The sequence below is a fragment of the Acomys russatus genome, chromosome 13 (assembly GCF_903995435.1).
Source record: "Acomys russatus chromosome 13, mAcoRus1.1, whole genome shotgun sequence".
NCBI classification, from domain to species: domain Eukaryota; kingdom Metazoa; phylum Chordata; class Mammalia; order Rodentia; family Muridae; genus Acomys; species Acomys russatus.
Window position 1 is genome coordinate 23,043,426 of NC_067149.1, and position 24,189 is coordinate 23,067,614.

The window sequence follows — 24,189 nt, forward strand, 5'->3', positions numbered from 1 at the left end:
AAAGACTCCTAGATGAGCTGGGCACTGGGGTGCCCACCTGTGAAGAACAAGAGTGCACAGCCAGTCTGGGCTGCACAGCAAGAGCCTGTATCAAAAACAGCAAAAAGTACAGCAGCCCACAGGTAGCAAATAAAGGAGAAAAGGTTCAACATCACTGACCATCAGAGAAGTGCAAATTTAAATCACAATGACATAGATCCATATCTATATGCCTTAAGTACGTATCAGAATGGCTAAAGAATTAAAAAATAAAAATATACCACCAAATGCTGACCAGAAAAAAAAAAAAAACTAGGTTTTTTTTATTTGTTGCAGGTAGAAATATAAAAAGGCTCGGCTGTTCCAGAAGAGTCCAGCAGCTTCTTAAAAAAAAAAAAAAAAAAAAACAAAACAAAACATGCAGTGCCATGCAACTTGTCCACAGCACTTTGAGGCATTTCTCCCAGTGAAATGACGACTTAGGTTCACAAAGAGCCTGTACGTGAATGTTCATAGCAGCTTTATTCAGAACAACCTAGTGTCAGAAAAGAACAAAGCATCAACACACAACCTGCACCAAATTCCAGGGAATCACACTCAGGAGACTGACCAGTCCCAACAGAGCGTGCTGCACACTTCCACTTGTGTTTTTAGAACACTTGAAAAGAAAAAGGAAAAAAAGGAAAAATAGGAACTTGGAGATGAGTACCACTCCTGGTGTGGGAGCAGGAAGGAAGAGGGTATGACCCTGCAGGTATGTTCTAGGTCTTGACTGTATCAATAAATATCCTGGATGTAAAGTTTTACAAGACAGCACCACTGAGGAAACTGAGCTAAAGATATTCAAGGAATTTCTAAATCTCACACCCACCCGTCAATCAACAATTACCCCAAAGTAAAAATTGTAACAAGAACATAATGCAAGGACAGTCAAGGTTGACAGAAGTCCTGGCGCGCGCGCACACACACACACACACATCCAACAGTTTACAAGAGATCATCCAGAAGAAATACTTGCAAGCAAGATCAATCTTAGGGCAGATAGGCTGACTGACACCAGACCTCTTGACTTTTGGTAAAGAAAACCAACACCCCCAGAGCACAGCATCAAGGCAAGAGCCACCTGGCCCCACACCTGACAGCAAGAAGCAAGGGGATCCCATCTGCCTTCAGCACAGAGCCACATAGTCCAGAAGTGACTTCCCACCAGCCCGCCCAAGCATAGCACCTTTTTATCCTCCCAAGGCTCTGTCCCAACACAGCTAGGCAGACTGCGGCTGGCACTAGAGAGACTGAGCCCTGGGTACTCTGGTAGTATAGCCTCCACGCACTGACTTTCAGCACCCAGTTAAGAAGTTGGGAGGAGAAACCACAAATTGGCACCTCTGCCTCAGCTGTTTGGGTTTGAAAAGCATCCAGGAAGTGAGGACACTGCTTGGGAATCTGCCCCAGAGTCAAGTCTTCAAGGGCAGGTTCCCATTATGGGCAACACTGCTGGCATTACCACAAAGGAGGCTGGGGCTCTGTAGAGGCTTGACAGCAGGATCACTTCCCTGGATGTGCTCCAAGGAGGTAGACACACACACACACACACACACACACACACACACACACACACACACACACACACTCTCTCTCTCTCTCTCTCACACACACACACTCTCACACACACACACACTCTCTCTCTCTCTCTCTCTCACACACACACACACACACACTCTCTCTCTCTCACACACACACACTCACACACACACACACACTCTCTCTCTCTCTCTCTCTCTCTCTCTCTCTCTCCCTCTCTCTCTCTCTCTCTCTCTCTCTCTCTCTCTCTCTCTCTCTCTCTCTCTCTCTCTCTCTCTCTCTCTCACACACACACACACACACACACACACTTCACCCCAGAAGAACTAGCTACGTCAGAGGACGGGGAGATCTGCATGAGCTGCAGAGGCATTTGCAACCCTTAATGAGAATAATACCATCAGTTGCTTCCAATGAGTTGACCTGGGGCCAACAAGATACTTTAAAGCAAACATATGTAGGAATAAGCTGGACATTACCTGGACAGAAGCAATTTGCCCCCCACTCTGAGGTGTCTCACACCTAACACAACTTGCTATGTCAGTTCTGGACCTGACAAAACCCTCCTAGGCTCCCAGACCACACCATTCCAGAATAAAGTGAACAACCAGCTTTCGAGGTGGAGAGAAGGGACCCTGGGAAAGATACTTGCTCCTCCTCGGTGCCTTCAGCATCTCATATGCCTACAGAACTGCCCCTTAGAAGGCACACAGGACAATGCCTACACACATCTGCTGTCACTGGCTTATATATAAAACGGTGGAAGGATAAAATAACCTCTGAGCATTTTTTTACATCACAAAAATGTCCACTTCATATGCCTGTCAATATACCAAGCAATCTAGCCCATACTTTCAAACTGTAAACCTCTGCATAAATGGGCTGGTTCTGCATTCCGCATACACAGCCCAACAAAGGCAGGCCTTATGGAAGAAAGGCCTGGCATAAACACAAACACATTTCTTCCAGTTGGGCTAGGACAGCTGAAAATGGCTCCCAGGTGTGAGCAGACACAATAGGCCCTGCAGGTCATCCTGCGGGTCAAAGTCAAGCCAGCCATTTTCGGATTAGGTGCACAGGCACTAGAGGCTTCCCCAAGTGCTAACTGGATTACAGCGGCCACCTGCAGGAAGTGAGGAGGGGGAGGAGGGGAGAAGGAAATGGCCCAGTTGGAGTGAGCCTGTTGATATGGGCAGGAGCCAGCCCCTTTCACACCGGAGGCTGTGCAAGGAGAGCGGCTCTGCTTCCAGACTGCATTTCACGGAGCCCACTGCTGGAAGGAGAGGCTCCTCCCCTCCAAGTAGTTTCCGAGTTCTCAAGCATCAGGAGCTGCCTGAATTCCCACTGGATCCTGGACTGTTCTGGGGGTAAGGGGAGGGACGGAGGGAGAAGGAGAGAGAGGGAACACCACCCAAACATCTAACAAAAATCAACACTCAGCAGCACAGCTTCAGCTGCTGAGCTCCCAGAGAGGCAGGACCTCCATGACCAAGCTGGCATTCTGCAGGCGCTCCCCTGCCTGGGTTCCCCCAGCTCTGCAGCTGGTGTTCCCTTCACTTTCTCAGCAAATAACTTGCAGATGTACCTCTCATCTCCCTGGCTTACCACCCCCACTCTCAAAGACAGGGAGGAGGGAGAGAGGGAAAATGACCAGTCACGACTGTGTGTAATTTGGCAGGCTCTCCAGGAGGCCACATGGGCTCCACTCCCAGAGAAAGGCTCACTTCAACTGGGGGCAAAAGGACGTCTGCGCAGCAGGACCCCCCCGGGAAACTGCGGGGACACAGACCTGCTCTCTGTGTAATGTGGGTATTTAATTTTCTATTTTGAGGCTCATTGGTGGTACCCAGCATCCGATGAGGCTGCAGTTCTGAGACCACAGGTCCTTCTTGGCCTTTCCACAGAAGCTTGCTGGCTTGTCTAGAACCTACTTGCTGACAAAGAAAAAACACAGAAAGGCAAACTGGGCCCCAAAATAGAGCTAGCCATGTCCTATTAGCCTTTCTAGTACCCCTGAATGCTCCAGGGTCTCACTGTGCTGGCTAAAGAGTGGTAAATCACGCCCACTTTGGGGAGGGTAAGAATGAAAGTCTAATATTAGAGCTGTGGATCCATGTCCACAGGGTACTCACTGAGACTTCCAAATTCTCCAATCATAGAACAAGGAGTTACAACAGGGACACATGGCCAGTGACAGAAACAGGGCAGTGTATTAAGAGAAAGGCACCTCCAATAATGGGAATGGGCCAGACAGCTGGGACGGAACTGAGACTTCTGGCAAAGTCTCCTGCCCTGAGCCTGGGGACCCTTTGTAGGCCATGTCCATCACACCTACCTTCTCTCCAAGATTTTGTGGGCTTTTGCTTGAATGTTTGTTTCATATAGCCAAGTGGGCGGGGTTTCCAGTCTCTGTGCCAATTGAACTTCTCCTGTGCTCACCTCTGCTGCCTCTTTCATCTATGCCATACTCTGCTACCACAGCAAGGATAAGCAGCCTTGGGGAAAATGCCTCTTTATCTGAGAGCTTTTCCTGTCATGCATCCACCAGCAACATGAAGGGACTGCAGACAGTACCCAGCCCTTCTGGGTTCATCCGTTCATCTGTTTCTCCACCTTTCTCTGCATCTAGATGGAGTTCCTTAGGAAAAGAAGACCTAAACCAGTTGTCACCGAGCTTCTCGCAGGACTCCTAGGAGCCGCACAGCAGACACAGGAGCCTTAGTGAACAAGCCCTGAGTCTAGCGCGAACCAGCCTGGGCCCTACTGCTTTTCTTCTATTGTTAAACCTGAAATTTTTGAGGAGAAAGAGAAAAGTAATGCAAACTTCATTTTAGAGGTGCACTGGGCTGGCTGCCCCGCCAAGTCAGAATTTAACAGAGCATCACTGGATGCGTGGAAGACATAGTTTTCAGAACTCGGGGGTTTCCAAATGGGGAGTAAGGCGAGTGGAGGGGTTACAGGAACAGAGCAAAAGCATAACAAGATATGTACAGCAGTCTCCTGAGACAAAGACGTGACTTCACGGGGGTCGTGACAACAGGTAGCCATATCAAGGTGGCCGGAACAACCCTTTGAAACAAAGGCAGGGTTGCAAGATGCTTATTAACCTTTTGAAACTAAGACATGACTGCCATTCCTGGAACAGGCATTAAAGAACCATATGTAGTTAAGGTTACAGGTGGGGCATAGGCCAACCCTTGAGAAAAAGAGGTTTAATCATAAACAGGAATAAATCCAGTTTATCATAAGATGGCTTTTAAGTCTAAGATGGAGGCAGGCTGCTTCTTCGTTATTACTAGGCTTCAGACCTGGGACAAAGGGCTGAGGTTCTTGGCCTCCAGTTCTCCCAGCATCCTTCAGTCCCTACCTGTTACAGGGCATGGCTATGACATACCCCACCCTCTACTCTGACTGCTCCTCAGTGCAGAAGGCTGGAAAAGCAGGAAGGAACGGCAGGCAGGCAGGGTTAAGCATGCTGGGAAGAGACAAGATGAAGACCCATTAGAGCAAGGAGAGAATTGCGTACTTCACCAACACCGCTCTTCAACTTTCAAAATGAAACAAAGAGGTGCTCCTTTGCTCTTTGAGAAGTCAGGTGAGGACAAGGATCTAACAGATATCAGGAACTGATCATTAGGGTAAGGTGAGTGGTATTAAAGCTGACTTGCCCTGGCGGGAGAGCTTCCACAGCCACCAGTGCTCTACTGCTCAGGGAGCAGTATGTGTCCTGCCAGGTCAGGCTGCGTAAGAGTGCGCCTTGTCTCCTTCCCTCCCTAGGGACTTGACAAGTCAGCTGGAGAGCCCCAATTAGGCCACCAGGGAAGAACAAACTGATAATGGCCATGGGCTCAAGGACAGTCAGTACATCCGTGGTACTTAGGCTTACTGTCTCCTGCCACTCAGCTCTCCTGAGTAGTGACTGCTTAGAGCCCACTCTTCCAGGCAGATCAATGCCTATCACACAGGTGCCACACAGGTGACATCAGGAAATGTCTGACTTACGGTCTTCCAAAGTCCAGTGGGCTTGGGAAGGATCCATGAGCTCTGGGGCTTCTCTCCCTCATCTCCTATAAACCTAGGCAGAGGTCCTCCATGGCAGGACAGAAGCACCTTCGAAGACAGAAGCTAATTCTCATGTCCCAAACTGTTGAATCAGAGCAGGGCATCCAGCTTTCCCCACACTTGATTGTGTGTTTCTTCTCCTGATGACTGGCAAACAGTACACCCACAACACACAGTTTATCCCACAGTTTATCCCACAAGCCCACCATGTGACCGTTACCCTCGGCCTTTGAAGGCAACCATTATTTTCATCCTTCCTGGGATGCATACCATGCGTTGAAGGTTTTTCTTAACAAGGCCTCTCAGTGGCTGCACTCACAGCAAGTTTGCAAGAGCCTCCCCTAACTCCTGAATCTCAGGTGAAGGGTGAACACTCCATCCGGCCCCAATGCATCACACCACTTCAGGAATATTAGTAACTGAGTTCTACATCCCAAGTTACTTCTGTGACCATAAACCACAATCTGTCTCTAAAAACATAGTACACGGGGGCTGGAGAGATGGCTCAGAGGTTAAGAGCACTGTCTACTCTTCCAAAGGTCCTAAATTCAATTTTCAGCAACCACATGATGCCTCACAACCATCCATAATGGATCTGGTGCCCTTTTCTGGCCTGCAGGTGTACATGTAGGCAAAACACTGCATACATAAATAAATAAATCTCAAAAAGAAAAAAAAAACACATAATACACAGCAATTACTGATGGTCTAAGCTGAGGTCCTAATTCAGGCATAATTTCCAACGCCAAATGAAATCTCTGGCTCAGAGTCACACGCTCGTAGAGTGGGTGGAGGTGGGGAGTGTCTGCAGAGCACGGCTCTCTCCTTTCAAGGCTTGCTTTTCAATCACGCTTTCATTATGAATTGATTTCTGTACTAGCTGCTCTTCTACAGGATCTGGATTTGATTCCCAGTACCCATACAGTAGCTCATAACCACCTATAACTCCAGTTCCAAGAGATGTGACGCCATCTTCTGCCTTTGTGAGCACTAGGCATGCAGAGACATAACCATACATGCAAACTATAATAATAACAGTAGTGGTGGTAATAATAATAATAATAATAATAATAATAATAATAATAATAATAATAATAATAATATAATCAACTATAAGAGAAGTATTTCCAAGTAACAACATAAAATTTTAAATATCAGTTTTCAAAGTCACAACCAATGGTGTGTGACTAAGTGCTGCTCAGGTGTCCTGACTATCCAGGACACAGACTGAGAAGAACATAGAGCCTGATGGGGATGAGTAAGGTATGAAATGTCTCACACTGGGCGAGTACAGCAGTCCCTGCAAGGATCACATGGGAGTACACTGCAGCTCCCTCAAGAGACAGAGTTGAAGCCCACTTTGCTATAGCAATGCTCCCTACAATGAAAGCGGGCCACTTCCACTGTTCAATAGTCTAGGTATAGCAATGCTGGAGGAAAAGCATAAATCTTCAACAGAAATAGTATTTATTGATTTGTCAGACAAAATTACTGATGCCGTAAGAAGCAAAGTTTCAGTTGCCTGAACTTCCAAAAAAAATTTTTTTTTTTATCTTGAACATAAAAACCTGCTGGCAGGTTCTGTTCCTTCTTAACAAAAGTCTGTTTCTTTTTCTGTGGTCTATTTTTTATTAAATGAGCTCCCTCACTCCAACCCAATCCAATTAAAAGCTTTCCTTGGGTGTTCATGCTTTCTGTTATTAAGGACAAATGGCTTCAGCATTATCATCAACACTGATGCAAATAAACCTGTTCTTTGACAAATACTTTAATTGAATCAGATCTCTTCAATCAGAAAGCAATAACCAATTGAAATTGTACTGGATCAATAGAGCTGGCCTTGCTGGTGTGGGTGCAGGTGAGCCAGGCCAAGGGCAGGAGAGCAGGAGAGCTGGCCCTGCCCCTTTGCTGGCTATGGCCTCGGGTGAGCTAGCTGGGGCAGTGCTAGAGAGCTCACCTTGGTGGTGTGGGTGCGGGCCAGGTGCTGGACTGACCAGCTCAGCCACCACCCAGGCCCAGATCCAGGGCTTTGAGTTGGCCCACCCCAACATCTACCTCATCTATGGACAGCTGGAGTGCATGAAAGGGTCCGTCTTGCAGAACCAAAGCTGCAGGATCTCCATGACGCAGGGCAACAACAGGACATCCAAGTAGTCCCCGTGAAAATCCAGTGTTGACAGTGTAGCAAAGGCCAGAGGCCTCAAGACAGACCAATGATTCATTGCAATGAACATTTTCAAGTAAAGAAGTGTAGACAAAAGGGTATACTGTGGGACACACTGGCAAGCTACAGCTTCTATGATAAGATTTTTTCCCCAATTGGTGGTGAGCTTGTAAGGGTGGAAGGCAGATATGAAGAGATGGGGAGATGACTGGAATTGGGCTGCATGATGTGAAATCAACAAAGAACCAATAAAAACCCTAATAATAAAAAAGAAAAGAAATGTGCTGGATGATCCCAGCTCCTCAGATTCTTTTTTGATGCCCTGAGAGTAAACACAGGCACAAAACTGAACCTCCTCCACAAGGCCTTCCCAAGGCTGGCTGGCAGCTAGAAAGAAGGGAATTATGATCTGAAAACCTAATCTTGAGTGAGGAAAAGACAAGGAATGTGCTTTAAGGCTGGAGTCCAGAACCGCAAGTGTCCACGTTGAAAGTCACAAACCCACTACATATGGTCTCAAGTACCAACAGCAGTTCAAACAGAGAATAAATGTGTCTTTTGTGATATTGCCCTCTTCTCAAGTTCTAGGTCACAGAAGAAAAGTGAAAAGCTGAGAGGATACTTTACCACGTTTCAATTCCCACATTCAACAAGAGGGGAAAAGGCAACCTGTCCCAGGCCACACCTGCACCAGTGACAATGAGGGACGTACATACATCTGGACGCTGCTTTCCCTTGATATGTTTATTAAGAGACTTACCTCAAGAATACTGTCCCAGTTTGTTTAGCTCAAATGGCCCCAACAGACATATATTCTATTCCATAGATCCTTCATCTACTCAAAAAGGGGAAGTAAAAATTTGGGGCTGGATATTATTCCAAATCCTGAGACAGGAGAATTCAAGTCCAAAGTCAGTCCAGACAACATAGTAAGACCCTGTCTCAATTAAAAATGCTCTAAAAAGTTCTGAGATTTGACCAAACTGGAGTTCTGTAGTAATATGCTTGTCTTACATAACATGTTGGGCACAGTGGTACACATTTGTAATCTCGGTGCTGGGAGAAGCAGAGACAGGAGAATCCTTGAGGCTCACGTGCCAGCCAATCTAATCTAACTGATAAGCTTTGAGTCTACGGGAAACTCTGTCTCAAAGAAGGTAAACAGTGTTCCTGAAAATGGCACTTAGCCTCTGGGTTTCACATGCACATCTGTGCAATCAAACACAGACAGACAGACACACAAACACACACACACACACACACACACACACACACACACACACACACACACATTTGTTTGAAGGCGCTGAGGATATACATGGACAGTTTCAGAAGAAAGAAGGTAAATGCCCTTCAACTCCTAGTTTCAGAGAAATTACCGCCCAAGTCAGATGGGGTCGAGAGTAAACCAACGAGGTGGCTGCCAACACCAACCTGCATTTTTCAAACTGAATCACAACAGAAAAGGAAGCTTTCCTTTTTCTTCTTCTTTTCTCTCTTTCTTCTTTTCTTTACCTATTTCAACATGGTCTAATGGAAGAAGAGGAACAGGGAGGGCCAAACAGCCCCACTGCTCCTGGCGCCGGTGCCAAAGAACAGAAACAGATTTTTAAGTTGGTAGAGCAAGAGAAAGTTCAAAGAGGCATGGGTGCAGAGCCACGGCAGGGCCTCCTGCCACGGGAATAGGTGATGCAGAGTCACCTGCAAGGGCCTTTGCATCCAGCCTTGGTTCTACTGCTGTCTTGCAGCTAAGAAGACTTTGGGGAGCAACTTCACCCCAGGTTCCTCACCAAGGAGCGAGGGGAAGGAGAGCAGCACCTCTTGTGCTCTAACGAGTGGGCACATGGCTGCGACCCTCTTAAACAAGGCCTGTGATGGTTGTGGCCTGAGGTTCTGCACCCTACTGTTCTGCAGCTGACAAGTCTGCAACCCGGGCTTGCAGAAGCCACAGGTCACAAGCATCTCCACATGCCATGCTTCGTGGGCACAGGAGGAATTGTCACATCCCTGATTAGCTTCAGATAAGGCTAACTGACCAATTTGCTAGCAATTAAACACCCTCCAGATGCTCGGCACAAGGGCGAAGCAGATAGGAAAAGAAAGCCAGACCTCTGCCTGTCTAAAGGGGATACAGCTTTCGGAAGAGCACCTCCCAGAACACGGGCTGATTTATAAACCTTAGGGCCCTAAAAGTGAGAGCTCACCAAGTGGTATGGAGCTGTGACTAGCCGCCAGACAGACGCAGTGGCCACGTCTCACGCCTCATGGGATACCCAAGGCTTTGTACTCATTCCACTCCCTTTTAGTCCTGGCCTTGCTTGGGAGGAAAGGGGGAAAGAGTAAAGAGAACAGTTTGTAAATGAGGGGCAGGACCCAGAGAGTGAGTCACATTCCAGTCCCCAGGCTCTCCTGCAGGCCACCAGGCTTTATAAAGGATTAAACTCCAGGGCACAGTTCATAGGACAAAGCACCCCCCCCCCCACCCTCCCCCTCAGCACAGCGCCTGTGGCCAGCCAGAATCAGATCTGCAAGCTACACCAGCAATCTTATTAACTTCCTGCTAAGTCCTTCTGCTCAGCTGACTGAGCCAGTGTGACGAAAAAGATGCACACAGGTGAGATGTTGAATCATTAAGCCAACGAGTTAAAGGTATTCAGGGAGTAAGTGGAGATGGGAAACTCAGGAAAATATAGTATTCTGCTGGGGAAGCTGCTAATAAAACCTGGTGGCAAGCATTACTGAACTCAGTGGAAGGACTGCTGAGTGAGCTTAACCCAGTGGCACTACACCTGATGCCTCAGGGCGCTTAATCCCCAGAAAAGGCTAGAAGCAGCTTAAATGATAACACCGGCAAAGCTCCCTCCTCTTCCTTTTTAGTTAAGACTCTAAATGCCTTTTCTCGTGTTCTATGTTTTGTCTACAGTAACACACGATACTGTGGCTTGAGTCTGAACTGTCCCCCATAGACTCCTATTTTGAATGTTTGTTCACTGGCTGATGGTATTGTTGGGGGAGGTTGTGAAACTCTTAAAGCTGGGGCCACGTAGCTGAGTGCACCATAGCAGCAGGTGTTTGGAGGTTACCAGAACCCTGGTTCTAGCCTCTCTGTAGCATGTGGACAGCCACTGCCACAGCTCCTGCTACAGCAGACTAATCTGCTATACCCTTGCATCCCCATGTCTTGGATCAAAACCCTCTGAACCAAAATCAACTGCATAAGTTGTTTCCATCAGTTGCTTTGCCACAGAGATGCACAAGCAACCAACCATACACACCACCACACCACCATACCCGGGTTTTGTCTCAGCTAACACTTGGGAGTGACAGATAACTCCTCACTATGATAATGATTCCAGAGGTCTGTAGGTACTTTATTATTTTTCTTAAGGCCATAAAACTAAAATGAGTTTACCAAAACCCACTGCACAAAGAGAAGACTGACACAGTCCTTTTAATCTAGTTTTTAATCTAGTTTTTAATCTAGCTTATTCACCCAAGTTGGAACTCAACAACTAAAAGCAAGGGCTCTAGTCCTATGTACCTCTGGTGCATGGGGGGGGGGGGGGGTTGTAGTGGGAAGGGGGGACAGCATGACACAACGACTAATTTTCCCCAAGTTAGAAATGAGACAAAGTTTCCAACTTATAATTCTATAAAGTCCAAACAGCAAATCATAGTGCTTGCTATGATCAGTGAGTGTTAGGCAACATGAAGGAAGGCCACTGTTTACCAGAAAGCACATGAAAACACATGCTTTTGCTACCAAATATCAGCACTCACCATGGCCCCACCACACAGCCCAGAGCCCCCAGGAGGTACCACTTACAGAAAAAGAGAAACGATGTGCGTGGAGGCAGCGCCCAAGGATGGTATGGCCGTTAGCTCATTGTTATTGAGGTACCTGTAGGAACAAGAGGCAACTCATCATTTAGAGCATTTAAATCGGTAGTTAGAAATCACATACAGGAAAAACAAATAGGCACTGTAGTTAACCATAGTGAAGCTATAATGAAATGTAAGATACAAGACAGTCATTTAGAATCAGTTTTTAAAGGGAAACAAGACACATATAAAAAACACTAGCCACTCATCACACCCCTGGTAAGAAATAAACACAAAGAGGAACAATATTCTGGCTTCCCATCAAGCCCAGGAATCAGACTAGCGGGAAAAGTGGGAACAGGCCTGATGTGGGTTCTAGCCAACTGTGTTCCCGTGACCATCAACAGAAACAATCTCGGTGAACCAACACAGTCACAAGGGATTTGGGGGACAGAATAGAAGATCCCCCTAGATATACTGATGCTGTGCTCCAGTCGAAGGGCAACATGGGAATGAGAGCTGGGGCCTGCCCACTCAGGGAACGCATTCCAGGACATTCTAGTGTGCCTCCCCTGATGTAATGAGGGAACTGGACTCACACCCTCATCTATTTGCATTGGTGTAGGGGTGTCAGATCTTGGAGTCACAGACAGTTGTGAGCTGCCATGTGGGTGCTGGCTCAGCCGTTAAAGGCTAGGCTCACAACCTCATCTATTTGACGTTCCAGCTTAGCTGGACTCCGACGAAGCTTCTCAGTGACGTTGAAGAAAACAAACAAAAACAAATGTACTGCGCTTCTGCAAACAGACATTTTGAAACTCCTCTGCAGACGGGATTCACTCTCCAGCTTCCTGTCCCACTACAATATTCTAAATCCAGATTTCCATAGTTAAAAATCTCTTAATGGACAGGAAAGCCCGCAAGCCAAAGCACAGCCTGCCTCACCCGCCCCCAGAGGCTGGCAACCTGGCCTCTTTACATGGGCATGTATGCCTAAATCTGGGAAGAGACTCCAAAGTCAGACTTGCAACACGAGGCCAAAAAGCCTTAAGAAACCCAAGGCACAAAGTTCGGGCTTCTGAGGGGAATAGCCTAGAAGGAAACAGTATTTAACAAGAGGGGCTGAGAGGATAAAATGGGTTAGCTTGTTCCCAATTTCTTAAGGAAGGAACATCTTACAAAAAGCATCTTACTCTATTTGAGGACAAGACCACAGAAATGACAGCTGTATTCAAACAAGTACACGACTTGGATACTTGTTTGAATAATCTGGCTGCCTGCCATCTCTTCACAAATGAATAGAAGTGGTGGGAGCCTGAATTATCCCATTTGCTTTCTTCAGTGTCGAAGTCAGTTAGGGAAGAAGCTCAGCAATTACTGACTGTGGGACACAGAATGCCTGTTTCAACTCACTGGCTCCATGGCTGAAGCATCTGGCAGGGACAAGGCAGGTTTGTATCATGTGGCAAATCCTTTCTCCACTTAAAGAGCCCTTGTTTGTGGAAATAGACAATTAATTACTTTAACAGTCTCTTATCTGACTGCCCATTAAATCACAGAGATTCTGCCTCTCTTGTTATCTCTTCCTGCCCTGCCATTTCCCACCACAGTGAGGATGAGGTACTGAAGACTCTCATCAGCCCTAATCTCAACCAATAAATCTTCTTAGTACCCACCAATGTGCTGATGACTAGAAAGAACCCTCACATTTTATCAAAGCAAGAAAAACTGCAGAAGGTTGGCTGCTGCTGACAAGGCATCCTGCATAAGAGCTCATTTCTTGTTTGTTTGTTTGTTTGTTTTTCATGACAGGGTTTCTCTCTGTTGCTTTGGCTGTCCTGGACTTGCTTCAGGCTAGCCTCGAACTCACAGCAATCTGCCTGCCTCTGTCTCCCTGAGTGCTGGGATTACAGGTGTGCACCACCACACTGGCTAAGAGCTCATTTCTTAAGGTTTATTGGAAAACAGGGTGGCAGTGATAGTAAAAATACTAGCAGTTGTTTCCTAGAGATTTACTGAAGTGGGTACCACTCTAGAAGCTTTTCCATGTATTACCCGATCTTTAGACACCTAGATGTAGGTCCTAGGAACATCCCAGTACACCAATGAAGCAGTGAAAACATTGCCATTTAAAATAATGGACCAAGGCCACCACGATTAAGTGACAATGGCGCAAGGAGTCAAGCCTCAGGATCCATGTTCCTAACAACTACTAGTTGCTTCTTTGCAATTACAGCCCAGACACAGTGTGCACTAGGTAATTTCATCATAGCATCAACTCAGAGTCACATACCAGCAGCCGCCATTTCCTGCATCATAGTAAGTCCATTTAAGTACCTGCCCTGGGGTCATATGACCAGTGGGACACAGCCAGGAGATAAACAAAGAAGATGGGCAAATCAGAAAAGAGGCAAGGAAGCATGAGACAGGCTCGAACACTCATAACCCCTCAGGTAACATCAGGGTTGATTTCCTGTCAGCTTATCATAGCTTGATTTTAAACCCGAGAGGAAGAGTACAGGATTCCCTGCAGATGAACCTCAGCTGAGAAACCTGGCCTCAGGCCAGCCCTGCTGTGCATATGACACATCACAGAACTAAAGGGGCGAGGAGGAGAAGGGGTAGCTAGCACTTCGCATCTCTGTGAGTCTACTGGAAGTGGATTATGCAGGAACAGCAGAGCGGGGCTAAAGATTAACAGGGAATTGTATGTCTTGATGAGCAGTCCCGAGCAACAGGCTTGGTCAGGAACAGCAGGCTCTGATTTCCATAGGGCAGCCTGATTTATGGAGGGGACAGCTGGAGCCCAGAGGAGAGAATTAACAGCATGGTTACTTTTAGATAGTTTCTCCTTTAAGAAAGAAAGAAAAAAAAACAAAACAAAAACTGCTAGTGCAATATAAACCGCTAGCTCCATCACGATTGGCTCCCCAGTTGTTTGTCCTGTTGAAAAAAGAATGCAATCCTCAGAAGGCAAAAGCGTCAAACTCACTCACTCTGAGGCACGAAGAGCTGTTTGCCAGACTGAAATAGAGACTGGTCAAAAATAGCACTGCTGGAGCACCGAGGGAAAAATCGGCGCTCAGAGTGTTTAGCAGTCTCCATGAATACAGACATTTTAGAGATTAAGGCTAGTGTGAGATGAAACACTTTCGCTACCTAGGGCCACACTCTTCCATTCCTCACGTTCTGTGCTCTAGCAGCTCCCAGCTGGCTACTCTGCCCACGGCCGCCCACCCACCCCCCCCCCCAAAACTTTACTTCCACTCAAACTGCTACAAATCTTCCTGAAACGTCTGGCTTTTATAAACCTTTTCCTGATGATTCAAGACCAGAGCATGAATCATGGCCCAACCCCGGAGCTGGAGGAGGTGTAAGCAGGGTCAATGAGATACACAGATTGCCTGACCCCAGGACAGGACCTGGAGGCGGGGTGCTTCCCACTGACCCTTAAGGTCAGCTGGGACGTTCAGGTCCTGCAGCTTCTTCTCCAAGCTTCCACTTACAAGTAGCTTGTTAAAGGGAATATTACATGCTGCAAGATGCACAGTGCCATAAAGGGCAGACTACAGGACAGCACCATCATTTATTAACTTAATCAAATTTGGCTTTAACGGTATAAAACCTACCCAAAGAGTAATTGGGGGTTACAGTGGCGTTTTCATTTACCATGCTTTATTTATGTACGGAATGGCTGAAAAGGACATACAGTAAGAATTTCAAACACTCCCAACAAAGAAGAAAGCAAACTCTGCCTCCAAGAGGAAGCTCCAGTGACAGTTTCATACTACACACACTGTTCAATACACACGGTGAGGACCCTCTTCTGACTTTTTGCTGCTGTGAGGGGTAAGAACAAAACACTTTACTCACTAAGTGATTTAGCCCATTGGCTTTCTGTAGACAGAGTGGTTGCTTTAGGCTGTTTCTGAACAGAGATGGAGCTGTAGTTCATAGGATTCAGGTTGGAGGTTTGGTTGGTCATTTCTTACAAGGAAAATTCCATTAGCAGTAGCACTTAAAAGCAAACATGGGTCTTAAAATCAAGGCTCCAGTTACTGGAGAAAAACACTCAGTTATTTTAGTATAATAATACAGGATATCCTCCTTTAGAATCCATGAAGGTTTGATCCAGGACTCCCTGCAAATACTAGAATCTGCTCAGGATCCTCAGAGAAATGTACACAGCGCCTGTATGTAACCTGAATGTGGCCTGCATTGTAAACCTCCAATATCTCTAAATTACTTAGCACCCCAGAGACAATTCAAATGCTAGGTAAACCATTAGATTATGTTGTATAGGCCATAAAGATGAGGAAAAGGGGACATAAAAAAAAAATCTATACGTATTTCAAGAAGGTGCATTTGTCAATTATGAGAGGTTGGCTGAATCCAGATGATCAGTCCAGGGATATGGAGACCCAGATGGGCACTTAGCAATGCCTGTGTGCCCAGCTCTGCCCAAAGCCTGAGTAACACTTCCTTCAGGAGTACACTCAATTACAAATCCACCTCCAATGAAGAAACAAAGGCAAATCACCAAACAGCATGCGGTCATACAGGATGGATTTGTACACCAGAGGGGCTCAGTTCTTCTATTCCTTACCAACCAAGTGACATTCAGCATGCCATTTAACCTTGCTGTACCTTAGTTGCCTCCTTTAAGAGATGTAAATAATACAAGTGCCAGTGTCACAGGGTTTTTGGCAGAATCCAGGAGAAATAATCTAAAAGTTCAGGCTATGGATACTTACATGGGAAATAGTTATTAGTCAGTACTAATAGCGATAAAAGTATGTCAGCCTTCCTTCACATATACAACCATCATAAGCCTCTGCACCTGTGCTTCTACATGCACCCCAGCAGAGTAAGCGAGGGAGCCGCAGCCTGGGACAGAGAGTTGTTGAGCCATAAATACCTGGAGGCAGGGCTCCCTTGCCCTCTCTGGAAAGCATTTAGGGCAGTGGCCCTGAGCAAAGCAGCACAGTACCAAGCACTCCCCAGCCACCCCCAGTAATGTGATCCAAGTGCCTTTTCACAGAGGACTGTATAAATAGCCCTCTTATTATAGAGGACTCAGTGTCCAGCACTCTGGGTGGAGACACTCCCTAGTGGGCTTTCCTCGGGGCTGTGAGCAGTGAAGACTGAGTGGCTGGGAAGCAGCTGCACAAGCCCGTGTCCCCCAGAGGCCTCCAAAGGGCTTGCTCTCTCTCTTTACCCAACCCACAGTGTTGTGTGGTTCCAGAGCTCCAAAATTAAACCACTGCTAAGCCACCACAACTCTTGTGCCTGCCTTGGGCTATGATGACCACAAGGTCTGGGAGAACTTGAACCCAGTAGATCTGGAAGCACTGGTGTGTCAGCTGTGGGTTGTGTTCTTTTGTTTTAGCTTTTTCTTTTTCTTTTTTCTCCTCCTTCTGTATTCCTATCTAGTACCCACCATTCACTGATGGTACCTCTCTGAGTCACCAGATTCGTCAGAATTCTTTTAGGGAAAGCCCTGAGTCTCTACCACTAAGAAGTTCATTTTTTCTGCCCTGAGCAAGATGAATTCAACTCACCATTCACAGAGGTAAGAGGCAGTCACAGCGGCAGGAAGTCCAACCTGTCTGCCCCGAGGGTGTGCTTCTAACAACACACTCAGAATGGTTGCTACAGAGTTCCAAAAGCAGGAGGGACTCACATCCACGTCAGTTGGGAACCTCAACAGGACTGCCCATGGGTCACTATCTCAACATCACAGAAAGCGGGAAGGGAAAATGAAGAGCCAAGACACTTGGGTAGGAATAGATCCAGAACCAGAAGCTCAAATCTAGCTCTTACTACCAAAACAACAATTTCCCAGGCAGGAGGCCTTGCAGCCACAGGGCACAAGATGAGCTGTGGTACACTCTGCTCCTTACCAGCTATGGGTATAAACCCTTAAGAAACCAGGAAGTGATAGGAATTACCGCTGGAAGGTGAGGGAGTGAGACCAAATGAAAACAGAACGCCTCTATAAGCAAGGAGCAGAGCTGTAGGGAGACAAACACAGAAAGTGCTCCCCGGAGCACTTAACATATCCAAATGGCAGGACACAGGCTATATTAACAGAAATTTAAAATACATGTCAAGATGAGTGCAAAACACAATCCACAATGAACAAATTCAAAAGTCCAACACAAGGTAGATTCAAAGCAGCGTGGTCAAGACACCCTGGAACTGAGATAAAAGGGGGAGCATCAGAAACACTGACTCTGTCCTGATTCAGACTTTCCACGCTGTGCTCATTATGGATTTTCTAAAACACTCATCTTGACTCTTTAAATGTGACATCAAAATATCCATTATCCTGGCTGCTAAGCTTCGGTGCCCTTGTGACACCAGTACCTAAGGACAGGCCCTCGCTTGCCTCACCCTAATCACAGACTTATTTTTGTAGCTCAGTTGACCCAGAAGAGCATCTGGCCCAAAGCAGACAAATAAATACAAATGAAAGCCTGTGATGTCAGAGGAAACGGCATCATTTTAATCTCTCTCAGTAATAATCTCTGAGACTGACACAGAATATGAACATCTAATAACCTCAAGAGTCAACAACATCCTGGACCAAAGCAAAGCATCGGGTAATAAAGCCAACTGGCTCCTGGTACACTAAGCTTATCAACATGGAAAACTGTGACTGGCTGAACTGTGTCCCCTTCCTCAAATTAGTGTTGAAGCACAAAGCTCCAGGACATCAGAGCACAGCTCTGTTTACAGATAGAGCCTCTATAGATGGTGTTAGCGAGACTGAGGCAGCAGCTCAGTGGTATCGTGTCTGGCCAGCGTGGTGAAGGCTCAGCGTTCAATCTCCAGCACAGGGGTAGGAGAATATCCACAATTAAGGTCAGTGACGCCATGTGAGTGGATCCTAAGTGATGTGACTAGTGTCCTTATAAAAGGAAGTCAGGGTACACCACGAGAAACCAAGGATCCACATACCCACAGGAAAGACCATGAGAAGACATAGTAAGAAGCAACCATCTACTAGCTAAGGCGAGAGAGCTCAGGAGAAGCCAGCCCCACAGGCTTCTAGCTCTCCAACCAAGAGGAATCAATCCCTGCTGTTGAAGCCAGCAGCCTATGGAATTTGTTACTGAGATCTTGGCCATCTTTATATTTTCATCCTCCCATTCCTGGCAAACTGACCTCATGGGCAAATGAAGGTCCAACACAAGGCATTTCTAAGTTCCTTCCAATTCTGGGGTTTAACTCTGGAAGTCTATGCTTTTTATAAAGACATAAAAGTCATAAATTTTGGGCATGAGGATAGGGAATACAGCTATTTTGCAAACTGTATCAGTAAATGAAATTAATGTTTTATTTACTTACTTATGATTTTTCGAGACAGTGTTTCTCTTGTAGTCTTGGCTGTCCTAGACTCACTTTATAGGCCTAGCTGGCCTCGAACTCACAGAGACCCACCTGCCTCTGCCTCTCAAGTGCTGGGATTACAGGCATGTGCCACCACGCCCAGCCCTTTAAGGTTTTATTGATAAGATGCTATAGTGGAACAGAAGAATAGCCACCGAAGACTTTTTATCAATTGCTTGTAGTAAAAATGTACAAGGAACTTAGTGATTTGTTAAAATGCCTATAAGAGAACTTGATAATGATTTACAGTGGTTTTATGTAAATATTCATATAGAGTACAGAATAGATTTTATATATGGACTGAGGGGCAGTTGGGGTTGAGGGAGGGAATGTGGGAAGAGACAGCTAGAACGGAGCAGCATTGGAGGGGAGGTATGGGAACCTAGTACAGAGGAAACTTCCAAGAATATATGAAGGTGATCCTAATGAAGTCTCCAAATAATAAAACTTTAATTTATGTAACAAAGTATTTTTAAATGTGAGAATTAGTAGGTAAGCCAGATATAAATCCATAAACATCTGTAACTCTAGAGAGGCTGAGGCAGAAGAATCATGACTTTGAGACCAGCCTAGGCTACACAGCAAGAACCTGTCTTTAAAAAACAAGGGGGGAAAAAACCTATAATATACATTTTGATCCTAAAACTATGTACACATATGTGTATAGTGTGCAGTAAGCAATCACAACAGCTCTGTGCAACTTACATGACATTTCTATAAAGTTGCTGTGGGGCAATAAAAGGAATGCCTGGGGCCTGCATTAAAGGATGCTCCAAGAGGTAGCAAGCCTGGTGTTCAACAGCAGTGATGCTTGGCTTGCTAGGACATACAGAGAAGAAGAGCCTCTGTTGCTCATGCTTTCATGCCGGATTCGTTGTTCACACACATGGTAGGCTGGCACCAGAATCACTGCTGACTAAACTATTCCACCTCTGTGGCACCTGTGAGAATGCAGCAGCACAGGTGTGCTCCCCGATTAGTCACTGGGGCTTTCCACTGAAGGGCATTCTCTTACGCAGCTACCGGGCAATCATGATTCCCAGTAGCTCCATGACTACTGCCGTGTAGCATGCCCTTCACAGAAAACAGGGCATGCAACAAAGGGAAAGACATTTAATATAGCACCTCTTTCTGTAGGAGAGCTACGCTCCTCAGCCTCCGTGGATACCTGAACCCTATATATAGTCTTTTTCCATACATAAGTCAGCTGTAGTAAGAGACTGACAATAATTAAAAGAACACTCATATAATAAAATTTATGTGAATTCCATCTCACATGAAATCTTAGCTGAATTTTCATCTTTCCCCTTACAGGACCTGCTTTAGAGCTTTCTTTTTTTCCCATTTCCTTTTCTTTTTTTTTTTTTTGGTGTGTGTGTGTGTGTGTGTGTGTGTGTGTGTGCGCGTGTGTGTGTCATATCCCACTGTCGACATCACTGACCCTGGGCTTTGGGACCATTACTAGGGGAAATTGGCATTACCCTAACACAAGCATCACAATGCCAGGGTTGATGACCTGATAACCAGGCGGGTGGCATGGACAGAGTACACCGTCTGGACAAATGAATGACTTGTGACCTGGGCAAACAGCACAAGATTCAACCACAGCACTATTCATGAAGTGCAACTCAAGCTCATGAACTGTTTATTTCTGAAATTCTCCACTCTGTATTTTGGCTTACTGTGCATAAATAAAACCATGAGTAGGAAGGATCATGCTAGCCCCACTAGTCAGTAAAGACCCGCATGCAAATGCTCCTTCCTGTAAGTTGAGACCGCTCTCCACCCCTAGAGGTTTAGAGGAACACTCACACTTCTTGTAGATTCGTCAAGTCCTCAAAAGCAGCAGAGTCAATCTCGGAGAGTTTGTTATAACTCAGGTTTCTGGTAAAAGAGAAAGTGAAAAATAATAAATGAATAGTTGTATCAAAGACATTGTATCAAAGTGAAACCTCTCTTCCTTTACAAATCCCTCAAAAGAAACCTACTCGGGACCTTCCACCCTGTGCACTGTTTTCGTAACTGACACAGTGAGCTTTATACATCCCTCTCCTCCTCACCTGATTCAATATACACCGAATGCACAGAGCAAGGCTGGGAACCACACTGCCAGCTTGGACTCAAGCTGACATCAACAATACCAATTGGCTACCCAACACCTGAAAAACTAAGGCGGGCCAGTCCTGGTCCAAATGCTTTGTACCATATTGAGTCCAGGGCCACTCGGTTTTTAACATTACATTTATTGGGCTGGAAAAATGGCTCAGCAGTTAAAGAGTACTTGCTGCTTTTGCAGAGGACTTGATTGAGTACCCAGCACCTACAAGCCTCACATCTGCCTGTAACCCCAGTTCCAGAGGACCTGATGCTCTCTTCTGATATCTGCAGGTTCATACATGCATTTGGTACACAAACATATACTCAGGCAGATACACACACATAAGTATTTTTAATTACTCTGTGTGTATGTGTGTGTGTGTGTGTGTGTGTGTGTGAGAGAGAGAGAGAGAGAGAGAGAGAGAGAGAGAGAGAGAGAGAGAGAGAGAGAGAGAGAGAGAGAATCACCCTTGTGAAGAATTATTCATTTAAATTATGAAGTTCTGACACTCCTCTCTACCCTCCTCCCCCCTCTCTCATGGTGATATTTAAATATTAATTTTTTAAAAAGTCATTAGGGATGAGCTTGTTAAACTCTGACAAAAGCAGGCTGATCCCTGAGTCCTTGGGCCAGCCTGGTCTACATAGCAAGTTTCAGGCCAGTAAGGGAAACATGGGCAGACCATCTCTCAAAGCAAGAGCAACAAGAAAAGCCATTAAGCATGTCCTTGAGGACCTGCCGTATGGTTTTCAACCTGTGGGTCATGACTTCTTAAAAAAACTAATGTTTAAGTATTAGCATCAAGTACTAGTTATAAAAAAAGTACAGTGTGTTAGAACATCATAATCTAAGTCAGTAGTTCTCCACCAAAAGCGATCTTACACAAATATAGACACACACACACACACATACAGTATCTAGAGATATGCTCGGCTATCAGCAACAATGGAAGGTGGTACTTAGATCATGTGGATTAAAGCTGCAGAAGTTCTCGAATATCCCACCAAGCACAAGCAGTGTCCCACAGCCAGGCCTCCAGCACCTCAGCGTCCATACTCGTCAGACTGAGAAATCTTAGTCTATCCCAAGAACTTTAAGACTGAAAAAGTGTGGGAGCATAGACAAAGCACAAGTGACATTTAGAAAATGAACACAAGATTCAAAATCATAAGGCTTCCTTGTGAACCCAGGATGCCTACTATCAATGAATAAAATTAGGAGTGACAATCACAAGAAAAGGGAGACAACTGGAGGGGATGCGTGCTGGTGGTAAGCCCAGGCAGGGAAACCACACAGGAGCAGAATTCAGGAGGATGGACCTCTCTCCCCTCCACTGCCTAGCCATGACAGCCTTAGCTGCAGGCAGAGCAAGCTCAGCAGCTTCTTTAGCCACAGGCTCAACACAAGCCAGGACAATCTATCAGGAGCAGAGACCACCAGAGCTAATCAAGATGAGCATCACCGCCATCCAGTTCCTTGCCACAGAGGTCCTGGCGGGGGTGGGGGTGGAGGGGAGAGGCTAACATTTCTCATCTTGGCTATTAATTCCATTGACATTAATGCCAATTAACAATACTGCTAATCATACGTGGCAACTATCTTTTAAACTTACTCCGGAGACGTTTCAATCAATAGTACCCTAGAGCTGATAGCCATTTCACTGTGAGCTCAAAGACATTCATCTAAATAAAAGTCAAACTGCACTTGAAACTAATGGCCCATCTGTGTTCATGGCACAGTCTGAATTAAAAGCAATTTGTCCAGAGATTAAGTTACCATAAAGATTGAAGGTGGTAATTTTTAAACCACATACTGAAGTCAAGTATGAGCTTGACTGTGCTTGGGAGGTATTTATTAATGAGCACGCAGACATTAACAGCTTAGACCTGGGAAAGAAACTCTAGTTTGAGAGAATTCCCTATGCTAGTAAAAGGACCGGCTGGACTATTGTTTTCTGCTTCGATAGGATTATCATCAAAGGTATGGGGACCTTGTCTTGGGGGATGACGGTAGCAAAGCTTCTACCATCACAGGGTGATGGCATGGGTGAGTTGAAAAGAATTTAATAAAGGCTCTCAGCAGCCACAGAGCAGGTAGAAGAAGGGCAAGTAGACTGGGTGGCTGACGGACAGAGACTAACGTGGAAGTCTGCCCACCTACTTACACAGGCATTTACTCCTTGGCCCCACAGTGCTGACACCAAGCTTGGCATTCTAGAAAAGCTTAAAATCTGAATTCTTATGAGAAACCTTTTCAGTACCTTAAAAAAAAAAAAAAAGTAAAGTAACCAAGGATAGGTAAAGCAAAACGCCACATGTGGCCTGAGGAGCACCAGCTTTAGCCAGGACCCAGACTCTTGGCTTTGAAAGCTATAGGCTCAAAAGGCATCTGTCATGGGAGGGGAAGGGAGAGAGGCAGGGGTTCACCGGGCTTTCTACAGTTCACTGATGCTTTTGTTTTGAATGAAGCCTTCACATATCCCACCCCCCCCACCCATATCCATTTAAAGTCATACATCCACGGCTCTCTTTCCTTGGAAGGAAAGATAACATACCTAACTTTCAGAAATGCTAATTAATTATGCTTCTTAGAGCCAACTGTGAGAAAAGAACCTTTCCTGACACTGTAATCCAGAGCCGAGGAGCACCAGGGTTTGAGACTACGATGCCAGCAACCAGCTACGAAGACAAGACACTAACTGTGTTAGCTAGCCCTCACTGGGTCAGCCTGTATAGTCACTGAACCAGAAAAGCCACAGACCAACATAGGTGCCAAGGCACTGCCTAGAAAGAGTCCCTCTCCCACAGCACCGGGGGCAGCACAGAGGGAAGGTGCTATGGCTCACAGCCCCTGCAACAGTTCCTGTCCCCTAGACAGTGGTACTCTACCTTTTAAGTCGGAAAAGTGGTCTTGTGTCTCTGAAGAAATTGAGACCTCAAATGCCTTACCAGGAAATGAGGAAAACAACGTAATTCCTCCATGGAAATAAAACAAGGAATAAAAAGAATTGTAGACACAAGCCAAAGCACAAATTCCCAACACCACTTGTTCAGTGTCATAAAGTGAATATAATATAAAGTTTACCAAA

General features: G+C 45.9%; 1 protein-coding gene across 2 annotated transcripts in view; it reads right to left on the bottom strand.

The window, feature by feature from the left end:
- The window catches only part of Lrig1 (leucine rich repeats and immunoglobulin like domains 1), a 103,198-nt gene that overhangs the window by 42,894 nt on the left and 36,115 nt on the right, over positions 1–24,189 (bottom strand). For both annotated transcript variants that reach the window (XM_051154950.1, XM_051154949.1), the window contains exons 2-3: positions 20,816–20,887; positions 11,613–11,687 (exon numbers count right to left, since the gene is read on the bottom strand). In XM_051154950.1, the coding sequence (XP_051010907.1) occupies positions 11,613–11,687; positions 20,816–20,887 (147 nt within the window). The remainder of the gene's footprint in view (positions 1–11,612; positions 11,688–20,815; positions 20,888–24,189) is intronic.